Source organism: Chelonoidis abingdonii, chromosome 3 (genome assembly GCF_003597395.2).
Source record: "Chelonoidis abingdonii isolate Lonesome George chromosome 3, CheloAbing_2.0, whole genome shotgun sequence".
In the NCBI taxonomy this organism is placed as follows: Eukaryota; Metazoa; Chordata; order Testudines; family Testudinidae; genus Chelonoidis; species Chelonoidis abingdonii.
The window spans coordinates 136,752,566-136,775,359 of record NC_133771.1 but is presented as its reverse complement, the minus strand read 5'-3'; the positions used below and the strand labels follow the sequence as shown (position 1 = coordinate 136,775,359).

General features: G+C 42.2%; 2 protein-coding genes across 3 annotated transcripts; one reads left to right on the top strand and one right to left on the bottom strand.

Moving 5' to 3' along the window:
* Nucleotides 1–211: 211 nt before the first annotated feature.
* Nucleotides 212–9,571, bottom strand: SPRTN (SprT-like N-terminal domain). The gene is made up of 5 exons (XM_032783650.2): nt 9,110–9,571; nt 7,257–7,356; nt 6,033–6,161; nt 4,482–4,752; nt 212–3,334 (listed from the first exon to the last, which is right to left on the bottom strand). The coding sequence occupies exons 1-5, from the start codon at nt 9,484–9,486 to the stop codon at nt 2,580–2,582; spliced, it is 1,632 nt and encodes a 543-aa protein (XP_032639541.1). The 5' UTR covers nt 9,487–9,571; the 3' UTR covers nt 212–2,579.
* Nucleotides 9,572–9,667: 96 nt separating this feature from the next.
* On the top strand, nt 9,668–13,632 carry EXOC8 (exocyst complex component 8). 2 transcript variants are annotated; one of them, XM_075064146.1, is made up of 2 exons: nt 9,668–11,315; nt 11,981–13,632. In XM_075064146.1, the coding sequence occupies exons 1-2, from the start codon at nt 9,791–9,793 to the stop codon at nt 12,583–12,585; spliced, it is 2,130 nt and encodes a 709-aa protein (XP_074920247.1). In that variant the 5' UTR covers nt 9,668–9,790; the 3' UTR covers nt 12,586–13,632. The 2 variants fall into 2 exon arrangements, with proteins under 2 accessions (XP_074920247.1, XP_032639540.1); XM_032783649.2 differs by having other exon boundaries at nt 9,694–11,311; nt 11,977–13,632.
* Nucleotides 13,633–22,794: the final 9,162 nt, after the last annotated feature.

Below are 22,794 nucleotides of genomic sequence, written 5' to 3'. Positions count from 1 at the left end.
CTCTGCATACATGTGCAATGGCACAGAATTCCCCCCCAGGAGTAAATATCATTCCACAGCAAGGTTTGGGTTTGTGGGGTAGTTAAAAAGGGAAGGTTGTGCCGATGTTGGAGTGAACTGTTAAAAGTGACTACTGTTGTACAAATGCGTCTAAAGAGCACAAAAGATAGTCATTGAGAGCCATGTGAAAACCAGATTTAACAACCTAAGGTTCAGCATCATGATTTATTCAGAATATGCATAACATTTTTGTTAAGGTTATTAAAACATTTCAGTAATATCAATATTTTAAAAAGCAGTTTCTACAAAAAAAAACTCATGTACATTCTATGCATTCTTAGGGATTTTTTTCCTATACTTTGAAACCAGATATTAGTTAGCAGTGGTCAAATTCCATAACTGTCTGATCTGTTTATTCCTCATTTCAGAGGAAGTCAACTGTAAGCCACATTACATTTATGACAAGACAACCTGTACTTACACTTTTGTCTGCATCATAGCCATCCTATATACCTACCAGCAGTACAAAAATCAACCTAGTGTACAATATGTTTGTCTGGAAGGCTAGTTTAAACTGTGGAAGTATTGCTCAAGTCACCTACAAACCAGTCAGTTAAATACCTTTAGTGCACCAATAGAACTGTAGACATTTCAGTAGGCTTTATACATCTTACTTGGTATTCATAACATGTAATAGAATGCTGTTAGCATATACTGACGGAACTATTCATTAGGCTGGTAAGAAAGCAAAGCAAAGCTCTGGCACTGATTTGCAATCTGATGCCTTTCTGGAATGTGAATTCAATTGGAAATCTTCATTTAAATTCAGGCCTTCAGTTAGAATTCTGCAACAGGACTAGTGATATGACAATGTCTTCCAGTTTTGCTACTTGTGCTCACCCCTATTTTTACTATCGGTGGTTTTAGCCTTTAGAGTTCAAATATATAGAAACGCATTCTACACATTCTTGAAGTTAAAGCCACTGAAGTGTCAATATATGCAGCAAAGCCAGTGCGAGGGAGAGAAGGAAAAAAAAGTGGAGATTGTTGGACCATGAACTAGCTGTTACTGCTTGCATGCCAACCATGCACATTAAAAACAAGCCAAAGTGGCCAAACAAAAATTAATGATCTTATGCTTTAATGCTATAAGGATGTTTAAATTCCTCAGCTCCTATTCTTGTCCCTCTTAACAACCAATGCTTCAAAACCCAATATGTATCTCTAATAGGTCCTTAAGTCTACAGCCTAATGCTTCATCAAATGCACCAAGCAGTATTAAGTATCTAGAATCCCTCCCATATCACTAATTTTCTACCCATGCTTTTACTTACTCAAGATTCTACTAAGACTTGTATTTTATTTTATTTTTTAACTTCTAAGCTGCTCCCCATTTTTGCTGAAGACTTAAACTATGTCTACGCTGCCAGCGAGAGGTGCAATTCCCGATTGTGTACACATACTTGCACTCATCCAGCTAGTGCAAATATAAAAAGCAATGTAGCTGCAGTAACACAGGTAGCAGCAGCAGAGATATGGCTGAGCTGAGTACCTACCCACCTGAAACTAGGGGGTATGTATTGAAGAGAGCTAGAGTGAGTATGTGTACATGAGCAGGGGAATCACACCCCTCGCTGCCAATGTGAACATAGCCATAATTTGAATCTAATTCCACCCTCATTTCTACCTGCCCTTTAAAAAGTTTTGGGTGAAACTGATCTCTGGAGAGTCAGTAGCTGTGGCCTAAACACAATATTTGGTGTTATAATAATAAAAAATGGCCACTACTTAACACATTTTCATTGTGGTAAACTGATAAGTTGGTATCTGTGTATGTGGAAGGGGACAGTTTAGAAGTTATATTTAAAGGTGGCCAGGGATAAGTTAAAGAACATTTTGGGGACCAAGGAGAAGACAAAACATGGTTAAAAATGTTAAGTTCCTTTTAGAACTCATCTAAGATTTCAGAATCTAGTAAGTATTACCATGGAAGGAGACATACTTAGGTTCTGCAGTAAAAATGTAATGTAACCCAACCACAACTGCATTTACTAAAATCAGGAGTGTATTTGGCCTCGTCTATACTTCAAAATTTATACCGATATAGCTATGTTGGTCCGGGTGTAGAAAAACCATATCTCATAGCAACACACTTATTCCAACTACACCACCCACATAGACCACAGCTATACGGACAGAAGAGGGCTTCTGTTGGCATAGCTAAAATCATTCAGGGAGGCGCTGTTCCCACACCAACAGAATTCCTCCTTTTCTCACCTGTGCTGGCATATATATTTGCTGATGTAGGCTTGGTAGTGCACATATAGCCTTAGGCTCTTTGGGATACAAGCACCATGAGAGTATATAAATCAGATCCTAACATGCAACTCCAAAAATTGCCCTTCCTTCATACTGAAATTCAGACTCCACTTTACACATATAGGAAAGTTTCCAGCTTGGACACTACAGGCCAGTGTACAGGCACATGACAACAATCATAATTCGATAAACCCTGAGCAATGTAATTTGAAGATTTCAAACAATTCTTAGCACTTAATTGTGAGATTGCATTTCAAAGCTTATGTCAGACAAGAGTCTAGATGTTCATTTATTTTCGTTTCCAAAACCTCAGTATGGCAAACAGGACAACTAACCTTTTTATCCTGACTAACAGCAGAACTACAACTTTCAGAGGGCACTGTTGGTTCAGCATTGTTTTTTAGAGGAGTGCTAGTTCTAAAAGTGCCATCAGTACTCTCTCTCTTTATAAAGTAGTTTACAAAGGCAGATTTGTCTTCCATTTTCGGCCGTTTCTGTGGTATACCACCATTTTCAAAGCTGCTATTTCCCTGGGATGAAACCCAGGATCTTAGAGTTGTCTCAGCTTGTCCAAAGGAAGTTTGTTTTGGTGTCTCATTAAAAGATGGAAAAACCGACTTAGCGTTTGTAGGACTTTGGTTCAGATTTCCTCCATTAACTGGAGGAATTTTAACAGGCGACCCATCAACATTCCTGTAAGCTTTTGTATTAGCGACAGATATTTTAGGAAACTCATGGTTCAAAGCAAAGCTGTTCTTATGTTTGGCGCTATCAGTAAAAACTGGATGGGAAATGCTGGTACTAAATATGTTTGATTCAAATTTTAGTTCATTTTTAGGAACTGTTCTTGCAGTTCCAGCTGCTGAATAACTTTGTGGACTGGGTATTTCTCTGCCCTTAATACTGTTGTTAGAACTTGTGTGTCTCTCGGAGGACCAAAGGCCTGTTCCTCCAAGCTGATATCCTTTTCCACTAAAAGGAATTAGGCTTCGTATATCACCTCCATGTATCCTTCCTGCAAAAGATGAGTGATTAGTAACTTTGTTCTAATCTACTACATTTGCTGAGTATCAAGTCTGTTAACTAAACAACTTGCAGTTTGACTTTTAAGAAGTTAAAATAGGACTTGAATACCAGCCTGTCATTTCACAGCAGGCTGGAGCTAAGTTCTGTGGTAAGATCCCCCAAATTCTGACAAACTTTTGCAGCAGCTTGATTTAAATAAAAAGGAGCTTTTTAATTAATATAAGCAGGAAATTTATATGATAAATGCAGTATTCTTCCTGTTTTTTATATTCAATTTTATGTCACCATATTTCAGTCTAATATATTGTATATTTTCATATTGATAATGAAGTAATGCATCAATAGTTGTCAAGTGTGGGGCTGGTGAGAAAATGTTGATTTTGGAAGCTGGATAGAGGACAGTTGTACCACTTGGCAGGTGGGAGAGAGGTGGGGATTGTGGGTTAGTCATATTAGCTAAAGGTTTCTGCTAAAGTCATCATCTGTGAAATAGTGAATACTGAAATTTTACACTCATTTTCAGGAGTTAGCAACCCCCTGCAATAAATAAAGTGGTTAGTTCATATTATTTCTGGCTGGGGTTACAGATTCAGAAAGATAACATTGCTTAGCAGGCTCTCCTCACAATGATAAGGACAAGAAACTTCTAATAGTATTGTAGAACCTAAGTCTTTGATTTTGCTGTGCAGTGTGAAGATTCTGCTGCAAGTTCTGTTTCCCTGAAATACACAGGGCCATGGCTGCATAACAAGTTTTCTGCTTAAAATTCTGGGATGAAAGTTAATACAGATGGAACGACATTTTCATAAGCCTCTGAATGGCCAGGTGCTGTGATTTTAATTATGATTTGCTAACAGTAAGATAGATCACAGGTAAATCCAGAAATCTGAGTTATTTATTTGGTTCTTCATATTTTTAGAGCAAAAATATTGATGACCACATAGCGCTGCACAGACCTTTAGCTATGCTATAACTTTAATGCAACACCTGCCTTAAAAAAACGTGAACCAAATCCAACATTACAGAAAATCTTAATACTAAATTTTCCCAGTATTCGATCTACTTGCATTTGTTGGAGTACTGTATAGGGCAGGAGTGGGTCTGAAGGGAAGAAAAGTGAAAACAGAGTCACATACCTTTAGTATCAGATGACTCAGAGTTTGAAAGCTTGGCTAGCTGGGTTTTCTCCTTGCCTTTTTTAGAATAGTTCTCTGGCTCCTTTACTTTTGAGAATGTGCCTCCACAGGTCTGTTGGTGGTCAGACCACCAGAAGTCTCGAGCAGAAGGTGCCCTATTCATTGCACGTTTCACATATCCATAATAAGGTTTTCTACTCTGACATGGGCCATTACATCGCCACCAGTGTTGGTGATATAAATCCACCTCATCATGAAAATTGTGATAAATCTAAGCGTAAAACAAAAATACAACAGTCATTTCCATTTCATATTAATCATTCAACTCTACATGTTTGAGATGTGCTAGCATTCTTTAACTACTTACTACTGATACTCATGGGGAAAATCCTCAGAAAGCAGGAGGAAAACAGTACATGATTTATCTACTAGCAGAGAGCCTACTGTATGCATAGAAACCACTTTCAAGTAAATATAATTTTTCCCTCCCTCCAAAAATAAAAAAGCCTGATATATGGACAGCACAGTCTTGCATACTAATAACCATTAAATATTAACTAGCACTCTGTGCACTAAGATATTAAGCAATGATGGATCAATACTTGTTTCCCTTTCATGAAGCTTTATTCTGCACCTAAACTAAGGAATAAATCAACCCCCCTCCTTGCATCTTTAAGTTAGTAACCGGAGTACAGAATCTTCTTGAATTTTAATATTATCTATTATTATTATTCAGCTAAAGGAAAATTGTTGGGTCAAATTTGGCCCAAAATTTAGATACTGTAAAAACAAGGCTTTTAGAAAACTTAAGACCAATAGAAATTTTTGCTGGACATTTTGTTTGAATTCATTAAAAAGCCCTATCTGCAACTGCTGTTTGTTCCCAATCAGTGCACTGCAGTAAGAATATGTGAAAACCACGAAATAAAATACCAAGTTCTGACTACGAACAAAAGAAACTGATGCTTCGGTTTTCATTTTCTAAAGAGAAAAAATATGGAGAAAGAAACACCATAATAAAATATAAATTGGAGTTTTATTCAAAACTTAACATATTTATCAAAGCCACTAGTAACAACATAGATGTGAGCTTTAAAATAAAAAATTTTCGATTAACCCAACAGTCTTTTATTAAATCTTAAAAGCAAACTGGATTTTTAGTTTCCAAATTGTATCCTGAAGTTGAAGTCTTTTTCCTTTAAGAGTTTATAACACCAAAAAAAATTTAAAAACAAATATTCAACCAAAATGGCTCCAGAGATATGGTATTTTTTAAAAAAAATTATATTATATAAAAATAAAAAGAGTTACATATTCCCAAACAGGTTTTACTGCACTCTCCTCAACCTGCTTGTTCCCCACCCCCCATAACTAGTGCAGCTGGTACAAAGCTCTCTCTACCCAAAGCTGTTCATACCTGCTATGGACTGGCTAACAGTAAATGCCAACATATTTATCATACTGTATTTGAAATATCCAGTTACATAGTACCTGAATAGAAAACAGTTTAAATTTTCTAGATTGTATTTTTTTTGAGTAAAAACAACTTACTGTAACATTGGCTCCAGTCAGGCGATTGATACGACGCATGTGTTTGCGAAACTCTGGCCCATGGGATTCACGGTCTTTGTCATTGTTAGTGACAAATAACAGGGCATGAATCATTTCATGTAAGAGTGTCTGAAACAAAAATAATTTAACTGCTAGACGTTTTCTGAAAAATATATGCTATATTATTTTAAAATATAGCTAATAGCTCATTTTGGCTTTACTACTTTCTATGCATCTTGATATTCAGATTGCAAATGCATGGAAATAAAATTTGTACGGGTCATAAGAATACAACAACAACTAAAAATCATCCTTTCTCCAAACTGCAAAATCCACACATTGTCTCCATTTGTCCTAATGGGCATTCAAAGGGACATTACTATGATGAATAATAACATTTTCAAAATCTGATCTCCCCTGAATTAGACTTTTAAAAAAAATATTATTTCCCCAGGAGAAAAAAAGTGATGCTTGTGAGCCAGCAGTGAGATGCAGATTCTGAGCACTTCAGAATACAAATCTTGTACAACTTTAATTTCCAACCAGCTCACAACAACAGAACTGGCAAAGAACTGAGGAACAGCATGAAGCTTACATGTGTGATCAGCGAAGAGTCCTGTGGCACCTTATAAATTAACAGATGTACTGGAGCATAAGCTTTTGTGGGTGAATACCCATTTCGTCAGGCACATGAGTAGTCACCCACAAAAGCTTATGCTCCAATACATCTGTTAGTCTATAACGTGCCACAGGACTCTTTGTTGCTTTTTACAGATCCAGACTAACACGGCTACCCCTCTGATACTTGACATGTATGATCAAATCCTTCATCCTAGTTTTTGTGTTACTGGGCTGCTCAGCCAGGAGACTGAATTGAAATAATTTTATTTTGCATTCTGAAGCCAACTTTATATTTTTAACATTAAAGAAGGGGATATTTTAAATCCCTCAAAAACATTTTTCCTATTTTTGGGAAATGGGTGGATGACTTTGGGCCTTACCCATAAGGGTGTCAGTTCAGAAAAATTATGACTGAGATTACCATAATTTTGCATACTTAGACAACCACCAGTAAGCAATTAATACAAGTTTCTTATCAAAGCAAAGACTATTTTATAATCTAGATGACATTGTGCATTACGAATTCCAGTACAAAATTTAAGACAGGATTCACTTCAGGAGACTTACAGTAAGTTTACACATAGATGAAATGTCTTAAAATACCTCTACAAGATCCTTTCTTGGTCTTAGCTTTAAGAGTGGCTCACTAAGGCGGATGGAACACATCCCACCTCTTCCTTCATAGCTGCACACTCCAGCACATCTAAAAAAGGAAAATAAGCAAAAGGTAGACTTCTATTTGTTTTTGTAGCTGGTGGAGCAGAACTGAGAATTAAATACACAAATACTGGTCCTCTTAACATTGCCTAGTAAACCAAGAACTTAACAACTTTTCAAAGAGCACAACATTGCTGATGTCCAAAAAACTAGAATTATCCAGAGTTTAATCAATAATTTTACAGTACAAACTAGGAAATTGCAAAAAAAAACAAAACAAAACAAAAAAAAAATCGTCTTCTAAAATAGTCCTAAAACATCTGAATATATTGCTACTGCTTTCACTCGAGTTTCCTTTTTCTGAAATCTTTCAAAACAAACACTTGGTGAAAACAAAATAGAAGAGCTACATTTTACAGTAAGTGTAATATGCAGTCATACACATCTTGAGTTTACCACACACGGACTAACAGTACTTAGTGTACAGCCTGTTATAATTCCCTGCCAGGTTTACCTACTCTAGTGGGAAACACATTTCTGATGTGTCAAGCCAAGGAGAGATTTTCAGTTTGTAAGCGTCCAGTCAGTAGACTGTGACACACATGATGTCACTGAACAGGTCACATCCTGAGCAGCGGTAATAGGAATTAACTATTCCAAGTGAGCTAGAGAGACACCAGCACCTGACCTCGCACCTCACTGTTATACACGGCCTCGTGGGGTGCTGCTGACAGAAGTCTGTCTGAAAGGCCAAGGCATATCCTCTGGTGGTTCTCTCTCTATTGGCTCAGTGACCTGCCTGTAGACCCACGAGGCGCCCCCCGCCTTTGCAGATGCGTGGTGGGTTTCTCCCCACATCGCCCCCTCCAGGAGCAGGTCAGTATCTGAGAGCTTGGCTACACTTGCAAGTTAGAGCGCATTAAATCAGCCCTGGGGCACCCTAACTCCTGAGATGTCCACACTGGCAAGGCACTTCGAGCACCTGGACCCCACGGCTGGAGTGCCCCAGTAATCCTCCTCCTCAAGAAGCACAGAGCTTGCTGTGTCCTGGCTGAAACACCCAGGTGTCAATGTGGATGACACGTTGCATTACTGCACTGTGATTGGCCTCCATAAACGTCCCATAATCCCCTGAAGTCAAGTGGCCACTCTGGTCATTGTTTTGAACTGGGCTGCAGACATGCACATATCCCCTTTCAAAGCTCCATTTCTGACAGCCAGTATGCTTATCTGCACCAAGACACAAAGCGAACATTATTGTGGAATGCTGCTGCTGCCACCTGGCTTGGCAGCATGCGTGCATATGAGAGAGAGGCAGGGGGGGTGATGTCAGGGTTTCCCCTTGCCACTGTCTGAACTTACAAGGCAGCATGCTGACACACTCTCTGCCTCCCAAAACAGAGTCTCTCCTCCCATGTACACACTCCACCCCATCCCGTTTGAAAAGCATGCTGGGATAGCTACCACAATGCACTGCTCTCTGTGACCACTGTAAGAGCTGCTAATATGGCCCTGCGCCTGCGCTTGCAGCTGACAGTGTAAACACAGGGTGGTGCTTTCCCTGCTGTGCTCTCCGAGGGCCGGTTTAACTCCCAGCGCGCTACAGCTGCAAGTGTAGCCAGGGCCTAAGTTATAGTCTGAACCAGTTCCCCAGAGAAGTTCCCGAGGTTGCGATCCGAGACCCCCTCCCGGCAGCGGCGACGCGCTTTAACCGGAGCCTCGAGTTTCTGGGATCAGCGCGGCCGCTCGATCCAGCTCCCGCAGAGCCCCGAGCCCGCCGCCCCCAGCCGTTACCGTACAGCGTCATGCGCGGGCTCCACGTCACCGCCACGGCCGCCAGCTTCCCCCAGAACAGCGTCTCGTTGAACTGCACGAAGAGGCCGCGTACGTCGGGGCTCGGGTCCAGCAGCTCCCAGGCCTCGTCCACCACGGAGAGCGGCCGCGGCGGCGCTGAGGAGCCGGCCGGGGACTCGCTACAGGCCGCTGCTGCCGCTTCCTCCTCTTCCTCCCACTGCGCCTGTAAGCGCAGCGCCAGCAGGAAGTCTCCGTCCATCGGGGAGCGGCTCCCTGAGCAGCCCTGCCGCGCTGGCTCGGCCGCTGCCACGACGGTGCACGGGCGGAAAGCGCACTGGGCAAGGACTCGAGCTCCCAACCGTCCGCTTAGATTCTGGCGCATGCGCAATGCCGCTGGGCACCCTCCTGTTGCCCGCTTCTCAGCGCATGCGTATTCTACCACTTTCCTCTTGCGCGTGCGCCGATAGCGTGCCACACTCAACTTTACAGCGTCTGACGCAGGAATTTTACGCCAATCAAACGGGTCGCTCTAAGCGCATGCGCAGTATGCCGCAGTAGCTGGTGCGCAATCCTGGCGCAGGTGCCCGTTCCCAGCGCAGGCGCAGTAGCACCAGTGGTGTATCTGCTGTCATCCGTCTTCCGCTCTCGGTGTGTCGGGGCTTGCGGCCTCCCTGCCGGCGCTACCGATGGCGCTGCCGCTGGGTGAGGGCGTGGGCGGGAGCCGGCTGCGGCGGCAGCTGGAGTCGGGGGGCTTCGCGGCGGCCGAGTACGTGAAGCAGCTGTCGCAGCAGTCGGACGGGGACCGGGACCTGCAGGAGCACCGGCAGCGCATCCAGGCGCTGAGCGAGGAGACGGCGCAGAGCCTCAAGCGCAACGTCTACCAGAACTACCGCCAGTTCATCGAGACGGCGCGCGAGATCAGCTACCTGGAGAGCGAGATGTACCAGCTCAGCCACATCCTCACCGAGCAGAAGGGCATCATGGAGGCCGTCACCCAGGCCCTGCTGCTGCAGGCCGACCGCGACGACCCCGCCCTGGGCGCCCGCCGCGCCGCCGCCGACCCCCACAGCAACCCCTTCCTTCCCCTCTCGGCCAAGGAGGCCGCCGCCAGCGAGGAGGGGCGGCAGCGCACGCTCACCACCCTGCTGGAGAAGGTGGAGGGCTGCCGGGACCTGCTCCCTGAGAGCCCCGGCAAGTACCTCGTCTACAACGGGGATCTGGTGGAGTACGACGCCGACCACATGGCGCAGATCCAGCGGGTGCACGCCTTCCTCATGAACGACTGTCTGCTGGTGGCCACCTGGCTGCCCAACCGGCGTGGCGCTTACCGCTACGACGCCCTCTACCCCCTGGAAGGGTTGGCTGTGATCAATGTCAAGGACAATCCACCCATGAAGGACATGTTCAAGCTGCTCATGTTTCCCGAGAGCCGCATCTTCCAGGCCGAGAATGCCAAGATCAAGAAGGAGTGGCTGGAGGTGCTGGAGGAGACCAAGCGGAACCGCGCCCTCAGTGAGAAGCTGAGGCTGGAGCAGGAGGCCCTGCCACGGGCTGCTCTCCCACCTCCTGAGACCACCAATCCCTTTGACCAAGAAGATGAAAAGGAACCCCCACCTGAGGAAGAGACAGTAGATTTGTCTCTGGAGTGGATCCAGGAGCTGCCCGAAGACCTAGATGTCTGCATTGCCCAGAGAGATTTTGAGGGGGCGGTGGACCTGTTGGATAAGCTGAATGAGTATTTGGGATACAAGACCTTGAGTCAGCCAGTGAGGGAGCTTCGAGCCAAGGTAGATGAGCGAGTCAGGCAGCTCACTGATGTGCTGGTATTTGAGCTATCTCCAGATCGGTCATTACGAGGTGGTCCTAGGGCCACTCGCCGGGCTGTGTCCCAGCTCATTCGCTTGGGCCAGTCCACCAAGGCATGTGAGCTTTTCTTGAAGAACAGGGCAGCTGCGGTACACACAGCCATCCGTCAACTGCGCATTGAGGGTGCCACTCTGCTCTACATCCACAAGCTTTGCCATGTCTTTTTTACCAGCCTGCTAGAAACTGCCAGGGAGTTTGAGACAGACTTTGCTGGCAACAGTGGCTGCTACTCTGCCTTCATTGTGTGGGCCCGCTCGGCTATGAGGATGTTTGTAGATGCCTTTAGCAAGCAAGTGTTCGACAGTAAAGAGAGCTTGTCCACGGCTGCTGAGTGTGTAAAGGTAAGTATGTAAGGAAGGGAGTATGGTCTGGTGAATTGACCCCATTCCTGGAAGAAACCAGTAACTTCTGATTTATAATCCTTGTTCACTTACTGATTACCTCTGTGGCTTTGGTCTGAAAGGTGTACTGCTTCTTTATGATGTGTGAAAGGCTTTTTTGTTATGGGGTTTTTTTTCTTCTTGTCTTTTATCCTGTAAATATCAGCAATGCCAAGTTTGGTTTTCCTATGTTTTGCCCAAAGACTGACTGGAGATTGCAAAGTTTGTCAGCTCTTTCACATCTTAATTAAAGGGATAAGGTTTATTTGTTAAAATTTGAATATGCCTTTCTTCAAAGAATTTATTGGATTGGATTTGAATATGGATTAACAATTTTTTTTAAAAAAAATACTAAAAATCCTAGCTTTCAGGTTCTATGACATGATCCTATTACTGCTCTAGTTGTCTGTAGTGTTCTGTGGCAGAAAAGATCTGCATTTCTAATATAAATATATAAAATCAGTCTCTTTTTTTGTTAAGACACATTTAATCTGTGCCTTATTTTTCATATCTGTAAAATAGGGCTGATACTTTTAAGGGTAACATGGTGATTAACTAAATTAGTCTGTAAAACATTTAGGGTATAAGATATCCAGATAAATATTAATTTAGTTTTATTATTAAAGGTAGCGAAGGAGCACTGCAAGCAGCTCAGCGAGATTGGGCTGGACCTCACTTTCATCATTCATGCCTTGTTGGTGAAGGATATCAAAGGAGCTTTGCAGAGCTACAAGGATATCATCATTGAGGCCACCAAGCATCGCAACTCTGAAGAGATGTGGAGAAGGATGAACCTGATGACCCCAGAGGCTCTGGGGAAACTCAGAGAGGAGATGAGGAGCTGTGGGATGAGCAGTTTTGACCAATACACTGGTGATGACTGCTGGGTGAACCTTAGCTACACTGTAGTGGCTTTTACCAAGCAGACTATGGCCTTCTTGGAGGAAGCACTCAAGCTGTATTTCCCAGAGCTGCACATGGTTCTCCTGGAAAGCCTAGTGGAGATCATCCTTGTGGCTGTCCAGCATGTCGATTACAGTTTACGGTGTGAACAGGACCTTGAAAAGAAAGCATTCATCAGGCAGAATGCATCTTTTCTTTATGAAACTGTCCTTCCTGTTGTGGAGAAAAGGTTTGAGGAAGGGGTTGGAAAGCCAGCTAAGCAACTACAGGAGCTGAGAAATGCTTCAAGACTGATGCGTGTAAATCCTGAAAGTACAACGTCTGTCGTATAAATGAAGCCTGTGTGTTCTCTTCAAAAATCTATCAATAATGTTGTCTATAAAGATATATTTTGTAAATCTTTTCCAAATCCCTGAAAGCTGAAAAATTCCACCTGCAACATTGTTTTAGCTAAAAACTCATGAACCAAATCTGAAGACAAGGAAGGGAAAGAAAAATTAAATAATTAAGGAAAAAAAGCATTGAAATCAGATAATCTTATATTGCATGTTTCCTTTCCCCATTAATGGTTTCTGTTGTGATGTTTTACATTCTGTTTTGGGCCAAATAAAATGTTAGTGATATATCTACATACTTGTACTACATATAGCAGTAAAATATAATCTCTAATCACATTTTGAATTGTGTGATTAAAAAAAATTAACATATTCCCAAAGGAGTATAATTGCTAGGTTTACTTGAAGCATTCCATGAGTGTGGTTCATTGTGAAGCACATCCACCTTTCAAACATGAATAAATTCTATGGAGTTGCAGAATTCACCCTCTGGTAGTCTTTAAACAGAGATTTGCTTGACAACAAGACAGTCAATCAACACTATGGAGAGCGCATAGTCACTTCAAAAAAGATTCTCAGCTTAAAGATGTTATTAAAAAAGAAAACATTTCCTTACCTAGTTTATCAAAAGGACATTGTCAACTTAAAAATCCTACCTCCCTGAATAAATGCTCTACCTGCTGTTAGAAAGAACACCTAAAATGATTATAACTGAGATTTTTTAATGTTATGTATTTACTTTGTTTTTCTGTTGACTTCCATGGGGGCAGGAGTGGGTCTCTTACACACACACACACAGTGTAGTTTATTGAGATGTGAGTATAACTACGTTGCTATCCCCTATCTACCTGTAGAAACCATAGCAAAGAAGGCTTCTGGTTTCAAAACAAGTGAGACTGAGTTGGGCGGGTTGGAGGAAGGTCATCATTAAAGTACTACTTCATGTTTAGGAGACTACATTTCAGCTTCACTTGTGCAAGGGCATGGATGGTAGAGACAGGAAGAAACGTTTTTCATAAAGAGAATGACGCTTATGTAGTTCTTCTTAAAAACATTTACCACATGGCTGTTACTGCAAATTCGTTAGTGTTACTTTCTACAGTACAGTAATTCATTATAAAAATTACCTGTTCCAGTCTTTTTACAACCTTCCCCCTCTTCAAACACCAACCATAGTATATGTACTTGATTACACTGAAAATTTGAAATCCTTTATCCACCTCACAGATACACTATCCTGCCAATGTCCTTAATCCCTGTTGTAGAAGGGACCACAGCCAGAAATAAGATTTTTTGATCTATTTGGTTTGACTGCTGAGACTGCCAACTAGAGTGCCAGCTTCATGGGTATTTTATATAGATGCCCCTTCAGTTAGATCTGAACAGTGACTACTATCTCATTCTGTGTAGGTCTCTGAAAACAATTTGCCATTTACTATAGACTCAAACCATTGCCCAGTCTTCTGATTTTTCTCAGCTTCCTCTTCTTGTAACCTTACATCATCTTAATCATGAGAAAACAATATTGTTACAAATAATTTTGTATTAGAATCTTAATAGGCTTTTAATGGGCATAAATGAGAATCATACTTGTGCACTTCTAAACTTGTCTCTTTTAAATGAAACTTTAGCAACTTGTGGTGATAGGCACCTTATAAAAGCATATAGTAGCCAAACATTTAACTAGTAAAAGCAAGTGAATAGCTGATAATATAGAGCCAGTCTTTTTTCCACATTTCCATCTCTTTATTTAATGGCTCGTTCTCACACTGGTAACTCTTGGACAACACTGAAGTGTCATGATAGTGTCATTGCATTACCCTGAAAAGCAGAATCCAACAATCCAGGGCAGTTTGGTGGAGTTTTTTTATAGCGGATACATTCTTTGGAATGCACACTAGTGCACTGTAAATGCATCAGCCTTAATGAGTTTGGAAAACGTTTTCATATTGGGTATAAAAGAGAACAAAAAAGCATCCTTTATGGTTATTATTTTTAATTCTGTATCTCTTTTTCCACCCCACCCCTGAAGATAACACTTTCATTTAGGAGTGCTGAATAATTGACTTAAAGCTCATTTGAATTTGTTGCAGTTCAACAGACTAAATATTAAGACTCTGATTCTTCACTGTATCTGAGGGCTTGCTGTAAGGAGCTGGGTTGCAGCACCATGATTCAGAGCTTCCCAGTAAGATAGAGTAGGAGGAGTGTCCTCTTCTAATTGATGATGTTGTTGCTGCTGATGTAACATTCCTTACTGCCAGCAGAGGGTTGAGTGTAGTGGACCTCAGCTCTGCCACATCCTCTCCTGCCCCTGATGTGACCGCAGTCTTCCCCGATATGCTCCCTCTTTATGCCAGAGGTTGGGAAGCACCCGATATAAGAGGCAGAATCTGCCCAGTGGCTTTAGCAGACCAGAAGGTCCAGGCTATCATTCAATTTCGTTGACCAAATCTTGTATTTGCTTGGCTGCTACAAATCCACACTAATTTTTGCATATGGAGTTTGGGCTGTCTAAACCACTTTAGGTGTCATTGATATTTTGTACCTTGTGATTCTGTTTAAGTCACGACTGAGAATTTATGAGGGCAAAATAAATTATGGCTGAGAAAAGTGAAGTATAAATTAAATTGAACATACACTTTGTACACTAATTGAAATAGCTATGATTAAAATAAACATTTTGAAAGTCCCTTTTTAATAATTAAATTTCAGATATGCTTACATTATTGTTAGGTAGCACTTTTCTTTTCCTAAAACGAAATGCAGGTAGAGAAAGTATTGTTCAGATTTTAGTTTAGTATTTGGATTAACTATTCAAATGATATACTAATTTTGCAATTTTGATGGTTTGGAGTGGAGTAACCATATTTCTGTTTTTAGAATTTTTTCATTATGAGAGGGCATTGTGTGTAAAATTTGATAATTCCTTTAGCTGTTTTGATAAAATTGTGAATGTCTGCATATAGTCAAGACATTTTTACTCATGGGAGTTGATGTGTTTCAGATACTTTAATGTTGTAACATTTCTGAGTGGAGAGGACCATACAGTAGACTTTGTATGGATACAAATTCCTAGTCATATGAATAGAAGTATTGTAGTAGGGGAATAGAAATGTTGAACCAGCCTCCAGATCAGGAAAAAGCTACTGAGGACCTGATTCAGTGCTTATTGATGTCAATAGCAAGACTACCAGTGATTTCAGTGGGCTTTAGATCACACTTTTGAGGTAGATGAAAGAGGCAACTGAATAATGTATCAGACTAGGCAATTGACATACAGACTAGGCAATTGACATAACAGGATACAGTTTGGAGAAACAATTTCTCAACATCTTAAATGGTTGTTTCTTGGAAAAGCTTGTTCTAGAATTGAGTAGAGGCTGTTCTCAACGTAGTTCTAAGTTGCACACAAGCATGGATTCAGGAAGTAACTGTAGTTGTGTCACTAAATAATAGTGACCACAAAGTAATGACGTTCAACATCCTGTGGGAATAAAATGTAGGACTGTGACGCTAAATGTTGGAAAGGGAGATTTTAAAAAAATATGAAAGCTGCTCTCATGGGCTCTAAACTCAATATTAAGGAATGTAAAATTGTTATTCTTAACTATTCCATAACAGAGTCATAGAATGTAAACACAGCCCTTAAACCAAAAAGGAAGTGGGGAAATAAAAGCCAGTATGATTAAGTGATAAGTTTCAAGAGGTTATTTGAATAGACACTTTTCAGAAAATGGTAATCCAACCGTGGTGAAGCCAATAGAAAGCATAAACAATAGAGGGTAACCTGCAAATGAGGAAGGCAAAGAGCAAATAAATGAAGACCAAAAAGACACATTTTTAATGTATGTCAGAAGCAGGAACTGCTAGAAAATTGGTGAATCCATAGGACTATTAGAGTGGAGAGAGCCATTAAGGAAGATAAAATCTTTACCGAGAAACTAAATTGTTTGTTTATATCAGTCTTCACTACAGAAGATATTGGAGACATGCTACTACTGCCATGCTATGCTTTAGATGAATTGTCAGAAGAGGAGAGGAACAAACTGGTAAGATAAAGAGCAACAAGTCACCGATGCTACCATGGTATACAACCAAGAGTTCTGAAGGAACTTAAGAATGAAGTGGTTGGGCCAGGTGGTGAACAATACGGTTGCACTGTTTAGGACAGTACAGTAACTCCTCACTTAATGCTGTAGTTCCTCAAAAATGCAACTTTAAGTGAAACGATGTTAAACAAATCCAATTTTCCCATAAGTTTTAATGTAAATGCGGGGGGTTAGGTTCCAAGGATATGTTTTGGAGGCAGACAAAAGGCATGTACTGTACTGTGGTGGGGAGGTGCCCCTGCCCTACACCAGGGGCTGGGGGTGCAGGGTCTGGGAGGGAGTTAGGGTGCAGGAGGGCACTCAGGGTGGGATGTGGGGTCTGGGAGGGAGTTAGGGTCTGGGAGGGCGTTCAGGTGGGGGTGCGGGAAGAGGTTCAGGGCTGGGGCAGGCAGGAGGTGCAGAGCTCCTGTTTGGTGCAGGGAGTGTGCAGGTGGCTCTGCGCAGCATGGCACTGCCCCCATGGCCATAATTCTGGGAGCTGCCCTCCCCCCCACTTGCCGGGCAGGGCCACCTGGAATGCAGGGGTTTTAGGGGCTGCAGGGCCCTGGGCTAAAGAGGCTGTGGGGCCCTGGCCTGCAGCTCTAAAGACCCTTTCAGAATGCAGCCCTGCGAGCCCGGGCCAGAGGACTCAGAAGGAGCAGGGGCAGCCACGCAGCCAGTGGCCAGAAAGAAGCAGCACTTTCCCCTTCAAATCGCCGCTTCTCTCCGGCCGGCTTTGAAGGGGAAAGATGACAATAGGCGTTTGCATAAGAATCAAAGATAGAAGACAGCCCATTTTGTAATAATTTAATCTTTCAGGCCTCCATCCTGCAAAGCACTTAAGTGTGTGCTTAAATTTAACCACATAAATAATCCCACTGAAGTCTATAGGACTACTTGTGAGCTCAGAGTTAATTGTGTTGAAGTGCTTGGTTGGACTGGGGGTTTAGTTAGTAAATTTCAGTTGCATTCAGCAAAACTCACTGGGAAGAAATGATGCAGAGGCACTTCCAGAACCACTGCTTTTCTGCCTTTTTTAGATGAACTCTTTGCAAATTCCTGATTTGTGTGCAAAACTGCAGCAACTGCATGAGCAACTTAAGAGTACCTTTGGCACCTCTAGTTTAGTGTGACACAGGATATGTCTACACTATACTGCTATGCTGGTGTAGTCACATAGGGCTTGTCTTCACTGATCGGGAGATCAATGTGTGGTAATCGATCCACCAGGGATCGATTTAGCGGGTCTTAGACCCGCTAAATTGACCGCTGATCACTCTCCAATTGACTCTGGTACTCCACCAGAATGAGAAGCATAAGGCAAGTCAACAGGAGAGTTTCTCCTGTCGACCCAGCACGGTGTAGGCACCACAATAAGTCAACCTAAGGTACGTTATTCACGTAGCTGGAGTTATGTAACTTAGGTCGACTTAGTCCCGTCGTGTAGACCTGCCCATAGTGTCACCGCAGCCTATGCCAGTGGAAGGGGATGGGGTTTCTCCGTTCGTTTGACCACCGCTACCTCTCTGAGTGACAGTAGCGAGGCTAACAGAAGCATTCTTTTGTTGAGCTAGCTGCATCTACACTGGGGATCAGGATGACATAGCCACAGTGTTCAGAAGTGTGGATTCTTCATGTACCTGAGTGGCATAGCTATATTGACCTAAATTTTAAGTGTAGACCAGACCTCACCCCTTTGTCAGCAAAATCTTTCCTCTAGGTTTCATCTATGGTAGGAAAACTAGGACCCGTAATTCATCAGCAGTGCAACTTCACAGGAAGTAACAATAACTGGTGTTTGGACGGTGAACAGGATTCAGGCATTTGTATAACCCTTCTCTGAAAGGGGCTAGACAACACCATGGGCAAAATGCCCGATGGCTTGTCTAAGAGGAGACATTCAGAAAAGTGAAAATGAAATGAAAGTCATTAGATAAAGTGCATTAAATCCCTATGTGGACGGTTTCATTCAGAAGTAAAGGTGGATTGTGATTCAACAACTGCTAATGGAAAGAAGTCTATTTCAGCTGTGCCAATTGAATAAAACTATTTGGTTAGAAGACTGATGTGTCTAAATGATAATGAGGATGTGTCACCTGATCTTCACTATTCAGAGTATAAATAAGGTCATAAGCTCCCGCCCAAAAAAGTAGAAGGGGTATGTCTACATTTCTTCACTATCGGGGTAGCCATGTTAGTCTGTATCCACAAAAACAACAAGGAGTCCGATGGCATCTTAAAGACTAACATTTATGCCCAAATAAATCTGTTAGTCTTTAAAGTGCCACCAGACTCCTTATTATTTCTCAACTAGTGGAGGCTGTAGACAATACTCAGGCTGTGACTACATGGGGCTGCTCAGGAAAGTCGAGATGAAATAACTAAAGTTGTGAAGTAAAAGTGCATTAATTAAAGTGCATTAAGCCTCTGTCTGGACACTCTCATTTAGAAGTAAAGTGGCCTTAGTTTGCTGTAGTTTATTTGCTCATATCTAAATGGTGGAAGTGAATAGACAATCAGCACCTAGGTGCTGTCTAGTATAGTCTCACCCAATGGCCACTTCTGCTGTGGCTGTAAACAACCACTCCTTTTTGCTTAAAGTCTGTTACCATTTAAATAACCATTCACCCCAGAATATCCCTATGTTTCCCTGGCTATGTTGTTACACAGCCTGAGACAAACTTTAATTCGAAGGTCTTATTTATGTGAGAAAATTGTATTAATTTAACTAAACTAATTTAGAAACTAAGAAAGAGATCTACAAAGGGATTTAGATGCCTAAGTTCAAAATTTAGATCCTCCAAACCCTAGCTCAGCTGCCACCTAACCCTTTAGGAACCTAAATTGCTGCCACAGAGCTTACATAAAGCCTCCTAAGTCCTGATGTCTACAAGTTTTTCAGCATCTAAACTCTGATGGGATCCTCAAGATGTTCTGTCACCTATCTGTGGGGACTGATCCAGTAGGTGTTCTCAGAGGCCCCATGGGAGCATGCCTATGGGACTGGGCCCTGCACAAAACAGAGAGGCACTGCCTTGTGTCCAGAAGGGTAGTGGTTAGCACACTTCCGTAGGATGTCGGCAACTCACGTTTAAGACTCCAGGCTGCCTGATTTGGAACAGATACTTGAGCCTAGGCCTGCGATCTTCCAGGTGGAGTGTGCTAACCATTAGGCTGTAGAGTAATTTCTGGCCCAATGAATATCTAAGTATTTTGTACAACCTGGAACTGCTTCAACAGGAAAGACTCCCTTATATGTCTGCATAAGACTGACATATACAGAACACCCTATATCCCAGGAGTTGGCGCTTTCATCCGGGAGGAGGAAGACTCATAGACTCATAGGTCAGAAGGGACCAATATGATCATCTAGTCTGACCTCCTGCACAAAGCAGATCACAGAACGCTACCCATCCACTTCTATAACAAACTCCTAACCTATGTCCAAGTTATTGAAATCTTCAAATTGTGGTTTGAAGACCTCAAGCTGCAGAGATTCCACCAGCAAGAGACCCATGCCCCATGCTGCAGAGGAAGGCGAAAAACCTCCAGGGCCTCTGCCAATCTGCCCTGGAGGAAAATTCCTTCCCAACCCCAAATATGGCGATCAGATAAACCCTGAGCATATGGGCAAGACTCACCAGCCAGAACTAAGGAAAGAATTCTCTGCAGTAACTCAGATCCCATCCCATCCAACATCCCAGATAAATCCCTTTGACCAGATTTATCTGCTGATAATCCAAGATCAATTGCCCAAATTAAACTATCCTGTCATATCATCCCTTCCATAAGTTTATCAAGCTTAGTCTTAAAGCCAGATATGTCTTTTGCCCCTACTACTCCCCTTGGAAGTCCCAATGCCAAATCAGGCAAATTTGAACCTGGGTTTCCCGCAGCCTGGGTGAGTGCAGTAATCACTAGACCATTGTAAGAAAGGACTGAGCTAACTTAGGTGCCTAACTCCAGGGGAGAGTTCATGACTGTGAATCCCAAGCAAGACAGGTGCCTAAATAACATGAGGGGATGCAACACAGGCCCCACCTTCTCCTCAGCATTTCCTGATGGCTAATTTAGGTGGCTCCCCACACAGCTTTCTGACATTGGTGAATCCCATTATTAAATCTCTAACTCTCCTAGTGCACTGGATGGGGTGCCTGGAGCCTAATGTAGGGCTAAGGATCCACTGGGTGCCTAAACTGAGCCTAGATGCCCTTTGTGAATCTAGCCCTAAATTAATTAAATCAATGAAACCACTTTGTGTGGACATGCTTACTTTGATTTCAGAGTGCTTTATATAGATTTAGTTCATGTTCCATATTCTCATGTAGAGAGAGACTTAGATGCTATCATAAAGTTATTGGGCCTCATGTGGCCTTCAGTTACGCTGGTGTAAATCTGGAGCAATATCCTGACTATAATGAAGTAACTCCAGATTTACATCAGTGTCAACTGAGAGTGTTTTTATGTTATCCAGATTTAAAGGCTAGATTGCAAACCTCCAACACTGGGGAGCAGCTACACTCATGAGCAGATTCACCTTGCAGTCAACAGTGCTACCCATGTGAGTAAGTGCTCACTATTGTGAGTAAAGGGCTTGTGACCTGCCCCTACATTAGTTACCATGTTTCTCTAATAAATAGTTTCTCCTGGATAGTAACTCAGACTGACATGGGGAATTCCAGATAAGCAAATTACAGTCAGTCGAGAATATCCTGTATACGTTTCCTATTTTATTTTTTTACTTTTAAAGCAAACTCCCAGAGAAAACCTGTACAACAGAGCTAAGGTACTGAGGGGCAGATTTTTAAAGATATTTAGGCACCTAAAGCTATAGATGGACACTTGGTGGGGTTTTCAAAAGCATGTAGGTGAATAACTCCCACTGAAATAGATTATTAGTTTAAAATGACATTATTTGTACTCCATCTGATGAACCAACTGGATCATTTGGTAAGCTGGGCGCAAGCAAATCATATATGTTTTAATAGGGCTAAATGTGAATATATACACCTAGGAATGAAGAACATAAGCCATACTTACATGATGGGGGACTCTGGAAAGCGGTGACTCTGAAAAAGATTTGTGGGGTGTGATGGATAATCAGCTAAACATGAGCTGCCAATGTGAACCTTAGATGCATAAAAGGGAATCTCAAATAGGGGTAGAGAGGTTATTTTACCCCTGTATTTGACACTCGTGCAACCATTGCTGGAATCCTATATCCAGTTCTGGTGTCCACTATTCAAGAAGGCTGTTGAGAAATTGCAGAGGGTACAGAGAAGAGCCAGGAGAATGATTAAAGGATTAAAAAACAAGAGTTATAGTGATTAACACAAGGAGCTTAATCTACTTAGCTTAACAAAGAGAAGGTTAAGGAATGACTTGATGACAGTCTATCAGCACCTACCAAAGGAACAAATATTTCATAATAGGCTCTTCGGTCTGGCAGAGAAAGTTTAGCATGATCCAATGGCTGGAAGTTAAAGCTAGACAAATTCAGACTGGAAATAAGGGGTAATTTTTACCAGTGAGAGTAATTAACGATTGGAGCAATTCATCCAGAGTCACAGTGAATTCTGCTTCACTGATAATTTTTGAATCAAGATGGGCTGTTTTTCTAACAGAGCTCCTCTAGGAATCATTTTGGGGAAGTTCTGTGGCCTGTGGAATGTATGAGGTCAAACTAGATGATCACAGTGGCCTCACTGGGATTTAAAGGGTGCTGCACACTCCCTCCTGCATGAGGCCTGCTAGCTCTGCTAGCCAGTGCATATGAGACAGATCCATAAGTCTAGTCCCCATCCCCTTTTGGGAGAATTGCTCCCAAGCAAAGAGCAGTTTCTTTGCATCCCAGGTACTCCTTTGAGTTCAGGGACCACAATTCTAAACATCCATTAATTTGGTCATGTAAGGTGGAAAGGCTCCTTACTCCCCACCTCTGTGGTCTTGTAAGGGCTAGGGATAATCAAGCCCACAGTTAAGAGTTAAAATCAAACATATGAAAGTCGGGCTGTTAGACTGCTGTGTTTCCACAAACGTCCGGAAATATCCTCTAATGTAACTGTCCTCAAAACTGACCCAAAACACCATTTCCCTGTCTCACTTCCCAAGCTAG